Raw genomic sequence first — 21,808 nt, 5'->3', positions numbered from 1 at the left:
GCAAAAGTTTGAAAGAAATCAGACAAGCAATAAGAAAGTTATTGCTGCTTTAAAATTGAGATCACTAATACTATGTAGATTTCAAATAGGCAACTGCGTAAGCAAATTATGACAAGGGGCAAGGGCAACTTTCCCATAGGCCATGTACTTTATTATCAGGAATTTGTGGTTTTCTCCTAAGTACCCATTCCCCTGGGGCAGTAATCTAAATATAACCCAGGTGGTATATTGTTTTATGTCCTCATGAAATAAAAATATAATTTGAAATAAAACTTTTGGGGAAAATGACATTACAGCCATAATATGTATTGGAGTACATGGAAGAGTAGTCCTTGCCTTACATCACTATGATATCCCATATGCAGCCAATTTGAAGTCTCCATGGGTATAGAGATTACCAATATTTACATCTTTTAAAAATTCATAACTTTCTTGTTGTTTGTCCAATATTGTTGAAAATTTGACCTATCAACTTGTCTCATTTTTCTTTTCCTTATAAAAACAAGTTTTAGTTTGGGTTGGATTCCCCTTTTAATGTCCCTCGTATGTATTATCAACTCACGTAATGGCATTCTCAATGTGAACTGCAGCAGTGCAGATAATTGGAGGAGGTGGTGATTCCATTTCTATTGATAGCTGTTTGTACTCCGTTCTGTTTTCATCCAGCTTTCTTTTCACAGCATCACTTAACTTGCATTCTTGGTGCTGAGAACAAAAAAGTACATCCCCAAAGATATCATCAGAATCACTGGCCATATGAATGTTCTAAACAGAAAATCTATACAACAACTACAGAAACTGTGAATATTAACCAATTCAATAAGGGGGTAAGTAGCATTTATCTTTGGGTATATGCTTATTAGGTCAAATATAAAAGCTGTAAAGATATAGCCTGAGGTATTTCAAAATTGTATACCAGGGGAGGGGGTGTTTCTGCCCCCCTCCCCCGAAGTCAGTTGTTGATCGTGCAATTGCAAGGATAATTGGCACACAAATCCCTTATTTGATAGTTAATTGTACCAAATTTAATCAAGATTTATTTCTAATTATATAATGATTAATGCATAAAAATCATATGATAATGAAATACTAAGTCCACTGATCAAAAATGACCTTTGACCTTGATCACGTGACCTAAGACTTGTGCAAAATGATCATTCATACTTGATTACCCTTAAGTCTATGTTTCATGTACTAGATCCATAAACTTTCTAAGTTATGATGCAAATTCAACAAATATCCCCAAAAAGGCCAAAGTTCATTGGCCTTGGTCACTGTGACCTGAAACACACACAGGATGTTTAGGGATACATGGCTGCTCTTTATGTCCAAGTTTCATGAACTAGATCCATACAATTTCAGTTATAATGACAATTTCACAAATGTCCCTAACATGGCCAAAGTTTGTAGACCAAAAATGACCTCTGACATTGGTCATATGACCTAAAACTCAGGTAGGATTTTCAGTGATGCACCCTTACCCTTATGTCTAAGTTTCATGAACTAGATGCATAAACTTTCAAAGTTAAGACGACATTTCAAAAACATAACCTAGGTTAAGATTTTGATATTGATTCCCCCAACATGGTCTAAGTTCACTGACCCTACCTGACCATTGACCTTAGTCAAGTGACCTGAAACTCAGGCAGGATGTTCAGTAATACTTGGTTACTCTTATGTCCAAGTTTCATAAACTAGGTCCATAAACTTCATAGGTTATGATGACATGTCAAAAACTTAACCTTGGTTAAGATCTCAATGGCGGCCTCCGTCGATCGCAAAATCTTTTCAACCGCACTGCTCGCTGACTTTCATTTTGAAGTCTTGCACATCTTTTGAGACCAAATTCACAATGCAGGGTACACAGTTCGAAAGTCACAGGTTACATAAGAGCATGTCAGACAAAAAATTGTTCCAAAATGTGATTTGTACGTATACAAAGTCAATGAAAATTAAATTTTTTTACCCTATATAGAGATATTATTATTTTTACTTTCATTAACTAAAATTAATTGATTTTAGTAAAATTTTGCTTCAAAAAAGGTACTGCTATAAATTTAGTGAAAAAAAAAAACAAAAAAAAAAGAGGTACATGAGAATTTCTTAAAACAATAAAATACATAACAAATTCATCTTCAAACCAGGATTTTTTTTCATTGTAAAACGTTAACAATGGTACAAACAATATTTACACCAAAAACTAGCACTCTATGAGCTTCTTATAATGAATTAAAGCAGAAAGTATGATTTTGTGCATAAATTAGCATAATTCATTCATATTTTTCAAAATCTGATGATTATGGAAAAATTAACCATACAGCCTTGTAGAATGCATCCCATACTATAATCTTGCCAATTTTCTTGGTGCACGTGCAATCTGCTCCCAAGAACTCAAAGGGAATCGATTCAGCCCAGCCCCCCCCCCCCCCGTCACCCTATGGTATTCTAGAACACTGTCGTAACTTTGTCATTTCTCTCCGAGGTGTGACACCACTATGATTGTCACAAATCAGTATTCTGAACATTGTCTTTTCCCTGTCATACATGTATCTCTCTAAGTTCTTGTGCATCTTTTCTGAAGCAAATCAATCAAAATCACTGTTAGTTCCCAGTGGGAGTCCTTCTAGTCAATAGGAAGGGCCTGTGGCAGGTAGGGTGTATCCCCAATACAGTTGCATCACACAACTACGTGTACAGTATATTAATGCGCTTATTACAAAGAGAGGCAGGGAGCTGTGAAGGATTTTAGAAGAGAAATAAAAAAGAAGGAAAACAGAGGGAAGAGGAATCAATATGTAGGGCCTAACTAATTGTAGCATGAAAAAATATTTTTGAAAATGGTGAGTGAAAATAATACCAGAATCTATTCTTATTATGTACTTTTCTTTCATATATCACCATTGGATGTTTTTCATGACTTATATTTATGTATATGTATTTTATGTTATTCAGGGCATCCTATTATAACAGTGAGGTAACTACTGATGGGGCTACCCTGTTAAATAAAGACGAAATAAATAAATAAGTAAATGAATAAATAAAATCTCAATAATACCATTATATGTTTGACATTTAGTCGGCAGAGTATCGGGATATTTGGTACTAAAATATAAGACAAAATTTATGACTTCTATCCCCCTGTCATAAACTTTGTCACTTTTTTTCCTCGTATAAAAGGATTAAGTGCATTTAAAGTTGCGTATTTTTGGTGCGCGCTAAAGAGAAGAGACAAAATTTATGACAATTTTTGTGACAAAAGTTATGACATCCACCACAATACCGATTTTGTCAAGTGACTTGATAAAGAGTTGCAGCGGCACTCGAAAGCTCGTGAACTTGTAAGCTAGTGAACACTTTTTGCGAGAGTGATCACGAATTTCCTAGAAAGCCAGTGAACACTTTTTGCGAGAGTGATCACGAATTTCCTTGTTGACCATAGTAGATTGCGAGACAAATGAATACCCTCTAGCGATTATTTCAATCCGCAATAATGAACCTATTTAGTATTAATGATCATTAAAACGTCTGGGACATAATTTGAGCCCTAATTTCAAGTAAAAATTTGAGTCCTACTTATCAAACTATGAAAAAGTTTAAAGAAATAGTATGAACTTACCCTGACAACAATCTTTGCTGGTCCTAAGCAACGATGCCTGGAAGAGACTGCTGATCTACAAGGAATTTCTAGTCTTGTCTGTGAATATTAGAACATTAATAAGGTTAATTTTGCCAAAATTCAAGATTGATTTACTTCAACCATCACCAAGGCATCTGCATAATAATCAATCTAAACAGATTACAGTGAATTCAAACACAATGGTTTGGTGATACAAGATAAAGCAAAGTAACTTAATATAAAAAAGGAGACCACTAAGTTGACAGACATACTGATCCTATGAGCTCCCTCAAGAGTTTTCCCTTTAATCATCGCTGTACTGCATTATTTGACTTCACAAAAATACTGCAGGGGATGGAAGGTTATGTGCAAAAAAATAAGGAACTAGAAATGTGACGTGTCCAAAGGACACAGATGCCCCCGCTTAACGCGATCAGAAATTCATTCAATATGATTAAACTTAATATCGAGCAGAAACCAATATAATTTAGACCTTTGAACCAACTCGCATATTTAATGAGCCGTGACCTACGGACTCTGAATTCAAACTTAGCTTGTATTTTGGTGTCATCTACCTAAACACCCAAAATTTTTAAATACCATTAGGGGAAGGCGGGGTAAGTTGTGACACTTTTTGCATTTTGCATGTTAGAATTGATATGACTAGTAATATTGTAGAAATAAATACCTTGCCTTTAAATTTGATTCTTGGGAAATATTTTTCACCTATATATAACTTTCTACCCCCACACTGAAAGTCATCGTGACCTTTGAAAAAAAACAATGTCAAATGGCTCAACTTGCCCCATCTGTGGGGTAAGTTGTGCCACCGTCTGGGGTAAGTTGAGCCACAAAAACTATGTACAAAATGTATGCGGGAAGAACCAGGATGTCAATTTTTCATTTAAAGTCTTTTCACTTGCTAATTCTCTATAAATACTAACATCTTCTAAAAGTAAAAGAACTGTCATGTGAATTTGCTCCTTTCTGCCTGCATATCAATGGCTTTTTACGTTTTTTAATTTTTTATTATACATCACCATAAGAATTACCATGGCTCAACTTGCCCCATGTTGATTTGGCTTAAATTACCCCAGTCCGAACTTATTGCGATATTTTCACATCCACACATTTCTTATGCATTCATCATGTAAAAGACTATGACAAGAATGAGAATCCATACCTGGATTAACAATATTGTTCTTTTTTCTATAATATATTTAAAGATGTGTGTGGGTAAAAAAGCACTTCTCTATTCCACACCCTTTTTTACTTTTTTGGCTGAAATTTGTATATTTCCCTCTAAAAAAGTACTTTTTGTTTCAAAGTTGAAAACAAAGTGGTGGGGTTAAGGGTTATGCAATGGGTCATCAATACATGACACCACCACAATGTCTGACTCATTCATTATTAGCCTGGGGGTGGTGGCTTGACTTGCCCCTATGCTCAACTTACCCCACCTTCCCCTACATGTAAATATTTTTTGAGCTATTGCGCGGAAACCAACTCACATATTTTATGAGCTGTGACCTTTGACCTGCAGACTCCGAATTCGAACTTAGCCTGTATTTTGGTGTCATCTACCTACACACCAAAACTTTTAAAATCCATTACATATTTTTCGAGTTATTGTGCGGAAACCAACTCGCATATTTAATGAACTTTGACCTTTGACCTGCGGACTCAGAATTCGAAATTAGCCTGTATTTTGGTGTCATCTACCTACACACCAAAATTTTTTTTAAATCCATAAAATATATTTCGAATTATTACACGGAAACCAACTCACATATCTAATGGGCTTTGACCTTTGACCTGCGGACTCAGAATTCGAACTTAGCCTATATTTTGGTGTCATCTACCTACACACCACAAATTTTTAAAATCCTTTCAATATTTTGAGTTATTGCACGGAAACCAAGTGGGGGGACGGACGGAAGGGGGCAATGCTTAATGCCCCCTCCCGACTTCGTCTGCGGGGGCATAAAAATCAATTGTCAGCAGCTTTAATAAGAAAATATTTACCTCAACTTCTGAATTATGATAGAGGGTAGGCATGAGCTCAATATAACTCAGGTCCAATGCAACATTCAAGCTTTCTCTCGTTGAAAATGAGCTGAAATGATCAAGAGTATGTACATGTATGCATTCAGACCTCTATGCATAATAAAATAATTGTAATGGTTCACTTAGATAATAAACTAATCTCCACATTACATTCACAGCATCTATCTAGGCACAATTTAAGCAAAACAAATCTTTAAAAAATTGTTAACTAGTATAAAGAGGTAACAGCAGAATGTAAAAAAAAATTATAGTCTCCTCTTCCTCAATTGATATTACAGCCCTAACCAAAAAGATTACAAAACAGGAATAATGTATGATAAGAGCAAAATCTGACAATGAACTATTACTCCTTATGATCTATCCTTCTTTATACAATTTAATTTTATTTAGTATTTAGATACTATTTATTTTTCAAAACTGCAAGCTCGCGATAATTAATAAAAATTTACAAAATGTTGATTAAAAGGACTAGAACAATTCAGAGAAACATACAGAACATATATATATATATATATACACATATATATATATATATATATATACATATATATATATATAAACCCCTCAAAAAAAGTTTGGAAATCTGAGTTTGGCCATTAATTTCTCCCAACTTCCAATTCTTAACAATGCATATTTGACATCATTCAAAAGATCATTTAATTTTCTTTAAAATGATACTATGCTTGTTATGACCATGCCATCATGAAAAGAGCAGGATTCAAATGTGTTGGATGAGGTCTGAATTGAAAAGCTGCAAAACGAGCATAAAAAGTTTGGAAATCTGAATTTGGCCATTAATTTCTCCAAACTCCCAATTTTACACAATGCATATTTAATATCATTCAAAATATCATTTAATTTTCTTTAAAATGATACCATGCCTGTTATGATCATTCCATCACGAAAAAAGCAGGATACAAAAGTGTTGGGTGAGGTCTGAATTGAAAAGCTGCAAAACGAGCAGAAATAGTAATGAAGGGTCAATACAGAACATGATTCTTTTGTCTGTGTCAATAGAGATGAAAATCCATTCAAATCAAGCCCCTGCTTCTGTAGTGATGGTTCTGTGAGATAACATGGTTTGAATCGTGGTTTGAAATACCCATCCATGTGTGTTTGTTTGTTTGCTTGTGCAGAGGTGTGTTTGATTCCATGTTAATATTGATGTTAAGGTGCATGAAAACAATTAAAAGAAACCGCTGAGAAACTCACTCAGTGACTTTCAATATTGTGTCATTTTGCAACTTTTGAATTTTGACCTTTCCCCACATTTCAAGGCACTGCACCTTCATGTGAACCATAATCATATCATGAAGGGTATCATTTTAAAGAGAATTAAATGATATATTCATTGATATTAATAACACATTAATATTTACTAAAACCGAGGAGGGCTTATCGATCAAACTCAAAAGAAACCGCTGAGAAACTCGCTCATCACCACGGAAAAAAGAACAGTGACTTCAATATTGTGTCATTTTGCAACTTTTGATTTTTGACCTTGCTCCACATTTCAAGGCACTGCACCTCCATGTGAACCATAATCATATCATGTAGGATATCATTTAAAAGAGAATATTCATTTATATTAATTACACATTGATATTTACTAAAACCGAGGAGGGCTTATTGATCAAAGTCAGATTTCCAAACTTTTTTTTGAGGAATTTATATATATACAATGAAGGTAAATGTATGTATGATTACACTGTGACTCTTACTTGGCATAGTTGAGCATCTCTTGAAGGTCACCTTCAATTAACTGGAGCATAGCTTGATGATCCACTAAAACATTATCTGGTATTTCTCTTATGGGAGCTATAAAGGCTTTGACAACTGGCTCTGGTTTGGGATTCTCATACTGATGTAGATGGTTGAGAACATGTGTTGAGGCTACAAAAACAATGATAGACCACAATACCAAAGTATGACTTAACAATGGCCATTTAGAACACCTATTCATGTAGTATGGGTTGCAACTAGGACTGTTTGAAATACATCAAAGCCTTTGGTGACCTTTTCTTGTCGTTTTTTGCTTAACCTTACAGGCATGCATTTATGGATTTCAAGTGTGCCTGATATGGGATGTGATTTCAAGTGTACCTGATATGGGATGTGATTTCAAGTGTACCTGATATGAGATGTGATTTCAAGTGTACCTGATATGAGATGTGATTTCAAGTGTACCTGATATGAGATGTGATTTCAAGTGTGCCTGATATGAGATGTGATTTCAAGTGTACCTGATATGAGATGTGATTTCAAGTGTACCTGATATGAGATGTGATTTCAAGTGTGCCTGATATGGGATGTGATTTCAAGTGTGCCTGATATGAGATGTGATTTCAAGTGTGCCTAATATGGGATGTGATTTCAAGTGTGCCTGATATGGGATGTGATTTCAAGTGTACCTGATATGAGATGTGATTTCAAGTGTGCCTGATATGAGATGTGATTTCAAGTGTACCTGATATGAGATGTGATTTCAAGTGTGCCTGATATGGGATGTGATTTCAAGTGTGCCTGATATGAGATGTGATTTCAAGTGTACCTGATATGAGATGTGATTTCAAGTGTGCCTGATATGGGATGTGATTTCAAGTGTGCCTGGTATGAGATGTGATTTCAAGTGTACCTGATATGAGATGTGATTTCAAGTGTACCTGATATGAGATGTGATTTCAAGTGTGCCTGATATGGGATGTGATTTCAAGTGTACCTGATATGGGATGTGATTTCAAGTGTGCCTGATATGGGATGTGATTTCAAGTGTACCTGATATGGGATGTGATTTCAAGTGTACCTGATATGAGATGTGATTTCAAGTGTACCTAATATGAGATGTGATTTCAAGTGTACCTACTATGAGATGTGATTTCAAGTGTGCCTGATATAGGATGTGATTTCAAGTGTACCTGATATGGGATGTGATTTCAAGTGTACCTGATATGAGATGTGATTTCAAGTGTACCTAATATGAGATGTGATTTCAAGTGTACATGTACCTACTATGAGATGTGATTTCAAGTGTGCCTGATATAGGATGTGATTTCAAGTGTACCTGATATGGGATGTGATTTCAAGTGTGCCTGATATGAGATGTGATTTCAAGTGTACCTGATATGAGATGTGATTTCAAGTGTGCCTAATATGAGATGTGATTTCAAGTGTGCCTGATATGAGATGTGATTTCAAGTGTGCCTGATATGAGATGTGATTTCAAGTGTACCTGATATGAGATGTGATTTCAAGTGTGCCTAATATGAGATGTGATTTCAAGTGTGCCTGATATGAGATGTGATTTCAAGTGTGCCTGATATGAGATGTGATTTCAAGTGTACCTGATATGAGATGTGATTTCAAGTGTACCTGATATGGGATGTGATTTCAAGTGTGCCTAATATGAGATGTGATTTCAAGTGTACCTGATATGAGATGTGATTTCAAGTGTACCTGATATAGGATGTGATTTCAAGTGTGCCTAATATGAGATGTGATTTCAAGTGTACCTGATATGAGATGTGATTTCAAGTGTACCTGATATGAGATGTGATTTCAAGTGTGCCTGATATGGGATGTGATTTCAAGTGTGCCTGATATGAGATGTGATTTCAAGTGTACCTGATATGGGATGTGATTTCAAGTATACCTGATATGAGATGTGATTTCAAGTGTGCCTGATATGGGATCTGATTTCAAGTGTGCCTGATATGGGATGTGATTTCAAGTGTACCTGATATGAGATGTGATTTCAAGTGTACCTGATATGAGATGTGATTTCAAGTGTACCTGATATGAGATGTGATTTCAAGTGTGCCTGATATGGGATGTGATTTCAAGTGTGCCTGATATGAGATGTGATTTCAAGTGTGCCTGATATGAGATGTGATTTCAAGTGTACCTGATATGGGATGTGATTTCAAGTGTACCTGATATGGGATGTGATTTCAAGTGTACCTGATATGGGATGTGATTTCAAGTGTACCTGATATGGGATGTGATTTCAAGTGTACCTGATATGGGATGTGATTTCAAGTGTACCTGATATGAGATGTGATTTCAAGTGTACCTGATATGAGATGTGATTTCAAGTGTACCTGATATGAGATGTGATTTCAAGTGTACCTGATATGAGATGTGATTACAAGTGTACCTGATATGGGATGTGATTTCAAGTGTGCCTGATATGGGATGTGATTTCAAGTGTACCTGATATGGGATGTGATTCAAGTGTACCTGATATGGGATGTGATTTCAAGTGTGCCTGATATGAGATGTGATTTCAAGTGTGCCTGATATGAGATGTGATTTCAAGTGTGCCTGATATGAGATGTGATTTCAAGTGTGCCTGATATGGGATGTGATTTCAAGTGTGCCTGATATGGGATGTGATTTCAAGTGTACCTGATATGGGATGTGATTCAAGTGTACCTGATATGGGATGTGATTTCAAGTGTACCTGATATGGGATGTGATTCAAGTGTGCCTGATATGAGATGTGATTTCAAGTGTACCTGATATGGGATGTGATTTCAAGTGTGCCTGATATGAGATGTGATTTCAAGTGTGCCTGATATGAGATGTGATTTCAAGTGTGCCTGATATGGGATGTGATTTCAAGTGTGCCTGATATGGGATGTGATTTCAAGTGTACCTGATATGGGATGTGATTCAAGTGTACCTGATATGGGATGTGATTTCAAGTGTACCTGATATGAGATGTGATTTCAGGTGTACCTGATATGAGATGTGATTTCAAGTGTGCCTGATATGAGATGTGATTTCAAGTGTGCCTGATATAGGATGTGATTTCAAGTGTACCTGATACAGGATGTGATTTCAAGTGTACCTGATATGGGATGTGATTTCAAGTGTGCCTGATATGACATGTGATTTCAAGTGTGCCTGATATAGGATGTGATTTCAAGTGTACCTGATATAGGATGTGATTTCAAGTGTGCCTGATATGAGATGTGATTTCAAGTGTGCCTAATATGGGATGTGATTTCAAGTGTACCTGATATGGGATGTGATTTCAAGTGTACCTGATATGAGATGTGATTTCAAGTGTACCTAAGATGAGATGTGATTTCAAGTGTACCTAATATGAGATGTGATTTCAAGTGTGCCTGATATGAGATGTGATTTCAAGTGTGCCTGATATGGGATGTGATTTCAAGTGTACCTAATATGGGATGTGATTTCAAGTGTACCTGATATGGGATGTGATTTCAAGTGTACCTGATATGGGATGTGATTTCAAGTGTACCTGATATGAGATGTGATTTCAAGTGTACCTGATATGAGATGTGATTTCAAGTGTGCCTGATATGAGATGTGATTTCAAGTGTACCTGATATGGGATGTGATTTCAAGTGTACCTGATATGGGATGTGATTTCAAGTGTACCTGATATGGGATGTGATTTCAAGTGTGCCTGATATGAGATGTGATTTCAAGTGTACCTGATATGAGATGTGATTTCAAGTGTACCTGATATGAGATGTGATTTCAAGTGTACCTGATATGGGATGTGATTTCAAGTGTGCCTGATATGGGATGTGATTTCAAGTGTACCTGATATGAGATGTGATTTCAAGTGTGCCTGATATAGGATGTGATTTCAAGTGTACCTGATATAGGATGTGATTTCAAGTGTACCTGATATGAGATGTGATTTCAAGTGTGCCTGATATGACATGTGATTTCAAGTGTGCCTGATATAGGATGTGATTTCAAGTGTACCTGATATAGGATGTGATTTCAAGTGTACCTGATATGGGATGTGATTTCAAGTGTACCTGATATGAGATGTGATTTCAAGTGTGCCTGATATGGGATGTGATTTCAAGTGTGCCTGATATGAGATGTGATTTCAAGTGTGCCTGATATGAGATGTGATTTCAAGTGTACCTGATATGAGATGTGATTTCAAGTGTGCCTGATATGAGATGTGATTTCAAGTGTGCCTGATATGGGATGTGATTTCAAGTGTGCCTGATATAGGATGTGATTTCAAGTGTGCCTGATATAGGATATGATTTCAAGTTTGCCTGATATGAGATGTGATTTCAAGTGTATCTGATATGAGATGTGATTTCAAGTGTACAATATAGGATGTGATTTCAAGTGTACCTGATATGGGATGTGATTTCAAGTGTGCCTAATATGAGATGTGATTTCAAGTGTGCCTGATATGAGATGTGATTTGAAGTGTACCTGATATGAGATGTGATTTCAAGTGTGCCTGATATGGGATGTGATTTCAAGTGTACCTGATATGGGATGTAATTTAAAGTGTGCCTAATATGAGATGTGATTTCAAGTGTACCTGATATGAGATGTGATTTCAAGTGTGCCTGATATGGGATGTGATTTCAAGTGTACCTGATATGGGATGTGATTTCAAGTGTGCCTGATATGAGATGTGATTTCAAGTGTACCTGATATGAGATGTGATTTCAAGTGTGCCTGATATAGGATGTGATTTCAAGTGTGCCTGATATGGGATGTGATTTCAAGTGTGCCTGATATGAGATGTGATTTCAAGTGTACCTGATATGAGATGTGATTTCAAGTGTACCTGATATGGGATGTGATTTCAAGTGTACCTGATATGGGATGTGATTTCAAGTGTGCCTGATATGGGATGTGATTTCAAGTGTGCCTGATATAGGATGTGATTTCAAGTGTGCCTGATATGAGATGTGATTTCAAGTGTACCTGATATAGGATATGATTTCAAGTGTGCCTGATATGGGATGTGATTTCAAGTGTACCTGATATGGGATGTGATTTCAAGTGTGCCTGATATGAGATGTGATTTCAAGTGTGCCTGATATAGGATGTGATTTCAAGTGTGCCTGATATGGGATGTGATTTCAAGTGTGCCTGATATGAGATGTGATTTCAAGTGTGCCTGATATAGGATGTGATTTCAAGTGTACCTTCTATGGGGCAACATGAATGAGAATCTAATTTTTCATTGAAGACAGGATCAACAGGTGCACGTAAAGTTACCTTTGCACCAAAGACAAGATAAATCTGCAATGCTTAAAGATTGTGATTTGACTTTTTAAAGGAGTTGCAATCACTAGATCAATTACCAATATCTGTGTAGGGGGGCAGTTGGCTAGGATTACTGTTATTCAGATAAAAGTGTTAACATTCTGACTGTTGAGAATTACCCTCTTTTTCCTGATCCTGAGCATTGAGACTATTATTCCTGTACATAGTTGGTCTTGTAACCTGAAGCCATTGGGTTACCAATATGTCTACTCCAGAGCTTACACGATCCCAATCAACATACTCCATCCAAGGCTCCTGAAAATAGTAACAAATAATCGATAAATAACCTCATCTCTTTTTCTTAAAATCAAGAAATTTATTATACATAACAGTGAGGAAGGCAAAATGTGTTTAAATACTTCCTTACATATAACATTTGTGACAAAAGTGAAAAATGAACTTACTCATTGACAAGCTCATGATTACATTAAAATAGGTTCATATAAATGAATACAAAACCTGCATTACTACACTTTACTCATCAAAAATCAATATCACTGTCAATTCATGAAGAATCAAATATAAACAGATACCACACCCAGTTGGTAATTAGTCAAAACAGTGACATGTGAGCTTACCATTTGAGCAGCAAATATTGTTGCCAGTTTCTCTCTGTCATACTGGTCTGGTAATGCAGGTAGATATAAACTTGATTCATGAAGTAATGGTTCTTCAAGCCAAAGGAGGAATGTCTGATAAAGCCTGATATAAACAAAGAACAATGGAATATCCAAGATTGAGGGTGAACTTTCCTTCTAAATCAATAATTCCTGGTGACTGGGATTTCCATTTCTCTTATACATTTTCAACCACACATGTATATGTAATTTCATAGTAATTACTACACTACACTACAAATCAGATGCATCCTAGAATGAATCAACAATGGTACGCAAGGTTTTGCGATCTGACGTGAGAGTTGGTAAATCGTGTAACAAATCATTTGTATCCCTACATACAGTATGTAATCAACAAAATTTAAAGGTCTCCATCCTCTCGTTTTATGAGGGAGGCACAAAAAAAGTACATAAGAAATAACTTCATTCTCACTACGGAAACAGTGACCAGCAAATCTCAAACTACATGTAGGCCTATGTTTAATTACAGAGGTGGAGATAGGGGAAGATCTCCATAAATTTCATCTATTGCTATTTTCATTGTCATTCCGGGGGATCTCAGATGCGAATTGTGCGATCACATGATGAGCTTCAATAAATGTCATGTACTCGGTCTTTTGGGAATTCAAGTAGAGGCCAAACTTTGCAGATGCATCCTTTACTGCAAGATGCAGTTCTTGTGCATCCTTCAAAAGAGCAGAAGTCAATGCTATATCACCAGCATAATCTAAATCAGTCAAATATTTGGTTAGGTCCCTACTTGTAGACATAGTTTTGATGTCCATTCCTTTTGTATGTACACCATCCAGTGAATATCTTAGAATGTAATCTACTACAATAATACAAATATATATGGTGCCAAGTGTCACCCTGAAGAATTCCAGAAGTTGTCACAAACTGTCCAGTTGATCCATCTACACTTTGAGAAAAGGAAAGTGGATCTATATACATTACATTGGTTGCTTGCATTACTTCATTTGGGATTCCATATAATTTGAAAGAATTTCAATCATATTACAATGGTTAACACTACAAATGACTTTGAGAAATCAAGGAAGATGATAGTAAGTTGTTCCCTAGATATTCATAATAACTATTAATTTACTTGAGAAGCCTTTTGTGAATTTCCTTGTCAGTGATAGCTTCACAATCCTTGCTGTTATTCCCATCAACCACTCCTTCTTCATTTCCTCCAACAGCACCCTCTACAGTGTTCTTCTGTCTCATGTGTGGTTGACCTTCAGAGAAGTGACCTTCAGGTATGTCTCCCTGACTAGCATTATGATGATAGTCCGCAGTTTGTGAAAGTTGACGTTTCAGCTTCTTCAAGAAAGTTACATCACTGTAGCATTGAAAATAGCGGTAACCTATGCTATATCGCTCTACAGTCCTGAAAGAGAGAGAATAATCAACCATAATAATAAAATGTATTTTACACTAATCAATTATGCTAATTTAAGCATTATGATAGAACTTGGCTGTACATCTGTAAATAAAGCCTAAAAAAGAAGACTTTTAGAGGGATTCTGATTAAATGCACAGATAAATAATTGGTATCAAAATGTTTTCTTATGTATTTTATTGTTTTGCACAATACAGAGCAGCTTTTTTGTTCAATAAATAGTAATTAATTTTCCATAATTGTCAACATTTTGGTAATATTATATTACTGCAATATATCACCATAATCATAAAACCATTATTGCATAAGAGTAAAACGAGTAAAGAGATAAATATTGAGCTTTGGAAAATGGTCTTTTGAGTTTTGTAATTGCTTTTTGAATTCATTGTTGTCATCGTATTCAAACAATTTGTATTTTTTCCTTGTTTGTACCGCAAATTATTGTATTATAGTGTGTTTGTTTTTTCATTTGAAAAAGGAGATACTGCAATAGCTTATAATTTTTGTTGATTTGATATGTAACAAATGACAACAGAAATGGTATAAAGAGAAGAAAAAATTATTGAATACTCAATATTTTTTTAATATCGCATCATTTCAATATCGAAATATCACCCAGCACTATTCCATTTATAAAAAGGGGGTAATTGGAGGTTTGAGGAAATTATTAATCCACTTGCAATAATTAAAATAATGCTAATCATAAATTTTAAAGATTGACCTGAATCTAGTAATATTCTTATGCCATGTTGAATTAATTGTGGTGAAAGAAAAGTATAATGTTTAGGCTATTTTCAATCTATTATTAGATGTAAGCTCTAGATAATGGTACTGTCTGGCTGATCTAAATCAAAATGTACCAAACTAATACAATGATTCAACTTTGAATGACCTGGAAAGCTCTTCTCATTGAATCAATAATTCTGTGTGATACTCAACATCAACTAAACTGATATTTTTTAATGATTTATGCTATAAAGATGTCCTTTTACTTTTGGAAAACATGAATAAAATCAGCACTTTAAAATTCATTTTAGCAGGGTTGGAGGGTTTCCACCACTGTTCTAGCAGCCTGTATATATAGTGTTGTCATCCTGGGCATGAGAATGTGTTAAATGTGATGGAGTTGTGTGCACTTGTGAAGTGTTCTATAATGGGACCTTTTTTAATGATTTATATATACTCTTAATATCTTTATTGAATTTTACTTGAGGTTGACTTACAATTTAGGATATTTATGGAAAATTACTTTAATTTTTCTAAATAATACTTGTGCTGGTAATGGTACTTGACAGAGATGTCTGAATTTATGTGAACTTCAGTCTAACACTTATGTTGGGCTATTTGTCAGTTTTTTTTAAGTTGGCCTTGGCGCTCTTTTGACCAGAATTAGCAACCCTATGAAAGTGGCCTTCATTCCCCTTTATAATGACCTTGATGCTCATAAAATATTGGGGTATTAAAGGCCATATTTCCCTAAGCTGAAAGTGCTCTATTAAAGATGGCCTTCACCTTACAAAATCTTATTTTGAGCCTTGCCATGGTGATGTGTCAAAAACTGTAACAGAATCATTATATCTTTCATTGTTCCACAACCTAGGCAAGTCACTACAACTAATTTGATACCTCATATACCTTGATACTATACCTTAACCATTCACAGCTAATACATGTACATACAAAACTTTAGCTTTGAAATGTTTGATAATGTTATTTGATTTCATTTTTTGTATAGAAAAGTAATACAGGTGGATTTTATTTTTCAGATTGTTTTAAAGAATACAATGATAGCTTACCCGCCTGGTGCCTTCATTCTTTCTAGATAAAGAGTAAAGAACATTTGCCATATAACTGGTAATAGAGGATGCATGATGTCTGTATCCAAAGCCAGTTGAGCCCACCGGTAGATAGGTAGCTGGTTTGCATACACCAAGTAATTACTCTTTAATTGCTGGTTAGCTCTCTATAAGCAAACAATAATAGTGGTAACAGTAATAGTGAACAGCCAGAAAGAAAATAGGCATCAGAAATAATTGCATCCATATGTAAATGGGTTTATACTGGGCATTGTAACTCGACCCAGTAATGCAAGATAAGGAACATACAATATCTGAGCACTGGTCACGTCTTTAAGAAGATTACTGTCCCAGAAGTAAACAAACATATCTGATTCTCTATCCTTCAGCACACATGCTGCTGATGTTGCAAAAAGGGCTAATGCAAAAACTTGGAATATAAGAGGTCTTTCACAGCAATAAATGAGAAAGGATGGCTCAATCTTTACAAGGCCATTGTAAGACCTACTCTGGAATATTGCAACTCTGCATGGGCTCCAGTCTACAAACGAGATGAAGATCTACTTGAAAAGGTACAACAGAGAGCAACCAGACTTCTGCCTCATCTCTGTCATCTAGACTATCCTGAAAGGCTGAAGGCTTTAAGACTACCTACTCTATCATATAGAAGACAAAGAGCTGAACTGATCCAAATATACAAAATTTCAAGAGGACTTGATCAAATTGACCTAAACAACTTCTTTGAGATTGATGTTCATGGTAGAACCAAAGGTCATAGCATGAAATTAAGAAAACACAGATGCAAATAAGGCAAAATGAGTTTTCAACTAGAGATGCTCAGCGGGTCGCGCAGCCGAGCACATGTATCCCTCGAACCCACCGCATCATCCATCATTGCAATATATAGAGCTCACAAAGAAAATTTGACAAATAAATACAATTATCATGGCAACAATGACCCTGCCCACATCTTGCCTATGTGAACCAAATTTGATTACAATAATATGACGTAGCAGCGTAACTCTGCAGAACCTAAAGTATTCTCCAGTAGCACCTGTTGGGGAATACAATTATATAGTAATCTGGATATATTTTGTAAACCTAACCCTAAGATGCCCCCCCCCCCACCAAAAATGATAGGCATCTTCGATTTACCATCTAATATTGCTTCTGTGTGCCAACTGCTATGACAAAATTTCTATATGGGAACAGTATGGTATTATGATACATATACCTTGGAATGAAGCAGGATTGTATCCATGGCAATAAAGACCCCCCCCCCCCCCACCACCAAAAATGATAGGCATCTTCGATTTACCATCTAATATTGCTTCTGTGTGCCAACTGCTATGACAAACTTTCTATATGGGAACAGTATGGTATTATGATACATATACCTTGGAATGAAGCAGGATTGTATCCATGGCATGGCAATAAAGACCCCCCCCCCCACCACCAAAAATGATAGGCATCTTCGCTTTACCTTCTAATATTGCTTCTGTGTGCCAACTGCTATGACAAACTTGAAAAAAAGCAGAAGTTACAGGTTTTACCAAATTTTTTCAAAAAAATATGATTACCTCTCTCTCTCCTGTGTTCTTCCTCTAAGGCCGGCACCGTTGGAAGGGCTGCATGGCAACCATGTTTACACCCACTCCAAAATCATTAGGCGGCTTTGCTTTACCATAATGGACCTTCATGACAAATTTGAAGATGAACGGAGAAGAAACGCAGCCAGTAGAGCACTAACAAGAAAATCTCTGCTACATGTATTTCCACAAAAACTCTTGTTACCATGGCAACGATGTCTCCGCCCACACCAAAATCAGTAAGCGGCTTTGCTTAATGGACCTTCATGCCATATTTGAAGATGATCAGAGAAGAAATGTAGCTGGTAGAGCGCTCACAAGGACATCTCTGCTATTTCTACAAAAACCCTTTGTTACCATGGCATCGATGTCTTCACCCACACAAAAATCAATAGGCGACTTTGCTTTACCATAATGGACCTTAATGCCACATTTGAAGATGATCGGAGAATAAATGCAGCTGGTAGAACGCTCACAATGACATCTCTGCTATTACACAAAACTCTTGTTACCATGGCAATGATGTCTCTGCCAACACCAAAATCAATAGGCAGCTTTGCTTTACCCTAATGGACCTTCATGCCACATTTGAAGATGATCAGAGAAGAAATACAGCTGGTAGAGTGATCACAAGGACATCTCTGCTATTTCCACAAAAACTTGCTACCATAGCAATGTCTCCGCCCACACCAAAATCAATAGGCGGCTTTGTTTTACATAACCGACCTTCATGCCACATTTGAAGATAATCGGACAAGAAATGCAGCTGGTAGAGCACTCACAAGGACATCTCTGCTATTCCACAAAGCTCTTGCTACCATGGAAATGATGCTTCCGCCCACACCAAAATCAATAGGCGGCTTTGCTTTACCACAATAGACCTTCACGCCACACATTTGAAGATGATCAGAGAAGAAGAAATGCAGCTGGTAGTGCGCTCACAAGGACATCTCTGCTATTTCCACAAAAACTTGTTACCATGGCAATGGTGTCTCCGCCCACACCATAATCAATAGTCGGCTTTGCTTTACCATAACCGACCTTCACGCCAAATTTGAAGATGATCAGAGAAGAAATGCAGCTGGTAAAGCGCTCACAAAGAAATCTCTGCAGCGGCGGATGCGGCCGCGGCAGCAGGACGAGGCCAAATCCATAGTATCCTCCAGACTCTGTTTGAGGGATACAATGAGTGTAAATAACTGGAATGCTTTACCCGAGGAAGCAGTTTCATTGAGAGACACTGAAAAAACCATCCTACCAGAGACTATCCAATGTGATGAAGGGCAAATAAGCTACAAGCTTTGCATCTCGAAATCCAAGTAAGTAAGTAAGATACTTGTCTGTAAAAACTAAATTGCTCACACATGCATACACGTACAGACACATTGTTTCAGGCATCCCCATCTGGCATGAATTGATTTCTGTTTGTTTGTGAGTTACATTAATAATATTGCCATTTTACTAGCATTGCTAGTTAATGTTGCTAGTATAGTAGTAAGTATATTTCCACTTGGGTCTGTCATAATCATTTATTAACACAACTTCTAGAATCTCGAGAATAAAAGAATTGTTAATACCTTGAGAGCTTGGTCATTGGTCAGATTGGCATTGGCATGAAGCTCCTGTGAGATGATTTGAAGCACCCCATTTTCCTGTAGAAATCTTGTCTCTGCTAACATGAGAGAGTAAGCAAGCCAAGGGAATTCTTTCTTGTATTGCTCTGTCATGGTGGGTAAAGGACTGGATGAGGAGACTAGGGACATAACAGATGATAGCAAACCGCTAGCCCTAGGATTACGCACATTCTTCTGTGAAATGAAGGTCAAAGGTGAAATAATAGTATCACATTAATATAAATCTTATATATGATGGGGTGTCCAAACTTTACATACATTTTAAAAATATTCATCAGGCTTAAATTCGTTCACAATTTATAGAAAATCAATCTAAAAAAACGCTACATTGACGGCAAGAGGGTAAGCTGGAAAATCATTGATTTAAATGTGAAGTAGGTCAAGGGGTTTTGCTGGTATCACGATCTTAAAATTCTATTCCAATCACTGTGCTAAAAATCAGTTCTGAAAGTGTGACCTAACTTCGCAGGACAAAGTCTCGAAATTTAAAGAAAATCTCAAGCTCAAAAGGAGAGATATTATATCAGACGAGCGGCAAAATGCTAGAGAATCGGTCAATACCATGTTTTACTCACATACTTGATATCTGCTTGCAAAATGATTATATTATGATGCTTGTTAGGAAGTTCAGACTTTTTTTTTAACCAGCGCTGACGGTGAAAAATTTGCCGATCTTTTATCAATATTTTCATGAATATTGAACTCATCCTAAAGAAACTTACGGTAGAGGGTAATTTCAGGTCGCTTTTCATGTTGATGATGTCAGATTTTAAAGATATTGAATACTTTTTTAGATAATGACCATCCGCGAAGTATGGACACACGCAAAGTTTTGACTCACTGCCATACTAAAGGTCAAGCCCAACCCTACAAAGTTTGAGTTGACTACATAAAGAAAAATCAAACAAGTACCAACATTAAAAATGTCATCAATATTGTATAACACATATAACATAAGACGGTCAGTGGGGTTTCAAGAAAACAACTTAACATTTAGAAGAATCCAGGGGCAGAAATTTTTAGATAGTAAATTATGTGCATGAAGCGGACATCAGGAGTACAAAGTCCCTGTGGGAGAGGTTAATGCTCTCAGCTCAACTCAGAGCATATCTGACAGGTCTATACCCCTCACCTTAATTTCAATTTTATAGATAATTCTGATGTTAGTAAAAAATGAAAAAATAAGTTTTAAAAAATCAAATTCAAGCAAATAAATTCTTGATTTTAAAAATAGTACATCATATTACAAATGTGTATCTTGCATTTTTATTTTGATGTAGTGAAATAAGAGCAAAAAAATAAAATTGTTAGTGTTAAAGTCATTACGAAAACTGCACATGTCCAGCCCATGCCAGGCTAGCACCTAACAGCTGCTTATTAATGCGCCTAGGCTGGGAATATAGTCAGTCAGGCATGAGTAAAGTTCATGAGTAGTGTCATAACCGAACAACACATCATGCATTATATTGCCAATAAAGCCAAAGGAATAAAAAATAGGACTTAATAACCCATATCAAGTTTTCTATTAAGCACTAATATGGTACCATATCCTCCAAAGTGTCAATTGTATGCAGTACACTACCAAATTCACTTGGCTTCATCAAGCTCTCAGAGAGAAATATCACATGCGATGGAGATCCCTTGTTTACATTTCAGTCATTTTGAGATACACGCATGACAATGTACAAAAGGAATATATTACAGACAATACACACAATAAGCAAATTATAAGAAATAGCCTTGAATCAGTCTTTTTTGTTATTGTTTTGGCTATCTTCATAATTTCCCAGCTTTTTACAATAACAATAACGGCTGGATTTATATAGTGCTTTTTACCTGAGGATACAAAGTGCTGCTATTACTACATGTATTCATAGCTTATACTCTTGTGTATTTCATTTCCAGCTCATTGGTAATCAAATTAAAGGGATACACTAATTATAATTAAGATAGATGGTCAAGGGAAAATTAAAAAAAATGCAAACCTCAAAAGAATGAAAATAACAGTTTCTTACTAAA

General features: G+C 36.0%; 1 protein-coding gene across 1 annotated transcript in view; it reads right to left on the bottom strand.

Annotated features, from left to right (window-relative positions):
* Nucleotides 1-21,808, bottom strand: part of LOC129257996 (ectopic P granules protein 5 homolog) — a 110,653-nt gene that overhangs the window by 3,145 nt on the left and 85,700 nt on the right. The window contains exons 21-29 of the mRNA XM_064096120.1: nt 19,733-19,963; nt 16,567-16,733; nt 14,474-14,758; nt 13,330-13,453; nt 12,871-13,006; nt 7,405-7,576; nt 5,642-5,732; nt 3,617-3,694; nt 563-705 (exon numbers count right to left, since the gene is read on the bottom strand). Coding sequence (XP_063952190.1) covers nt 563-705; nt 3,617-3,694; nt 5,642-5,732; nt 7,405-7,576; nt 12,871-13,006; nt 13,330-13,453; nt 14,474-14,758; nt 16,567-16,733; nt 19,733-19,963 — 1,427 coding nt within the window. The remainder of the gene's footprint in view (nt 1-562; nt 706-3,616; nt 3,695-5,641; nt 5,733-7,404; nt 7,577-12,870; nt 13,007-13,329; nt 13,454-14,473; nt 14,759-16,566; nt 16,734-19,732; nt 19,964-21,808) is intronic.

This window comes from Lytechinus pictus, chromosome 3 (assembly GCF_037042905.1).
Source record: "Lytechinus pictus isolate F3 Inbred chromosome 3, Lp3.0, whole genome shotgun sequence".
Taxonomy (NCBI): Eukaryota; Metazoa; Echinodermata; class Echinoidea; order Temnopleuroida; family Toxopneustidae; genus Lytechinus; species Lytechinus pictus.
The sequence above is the reverse complement of the archived record's forward strand: the minus strand, read 5'-3'. Positions and strand labels throughout refer to the sequence as shown.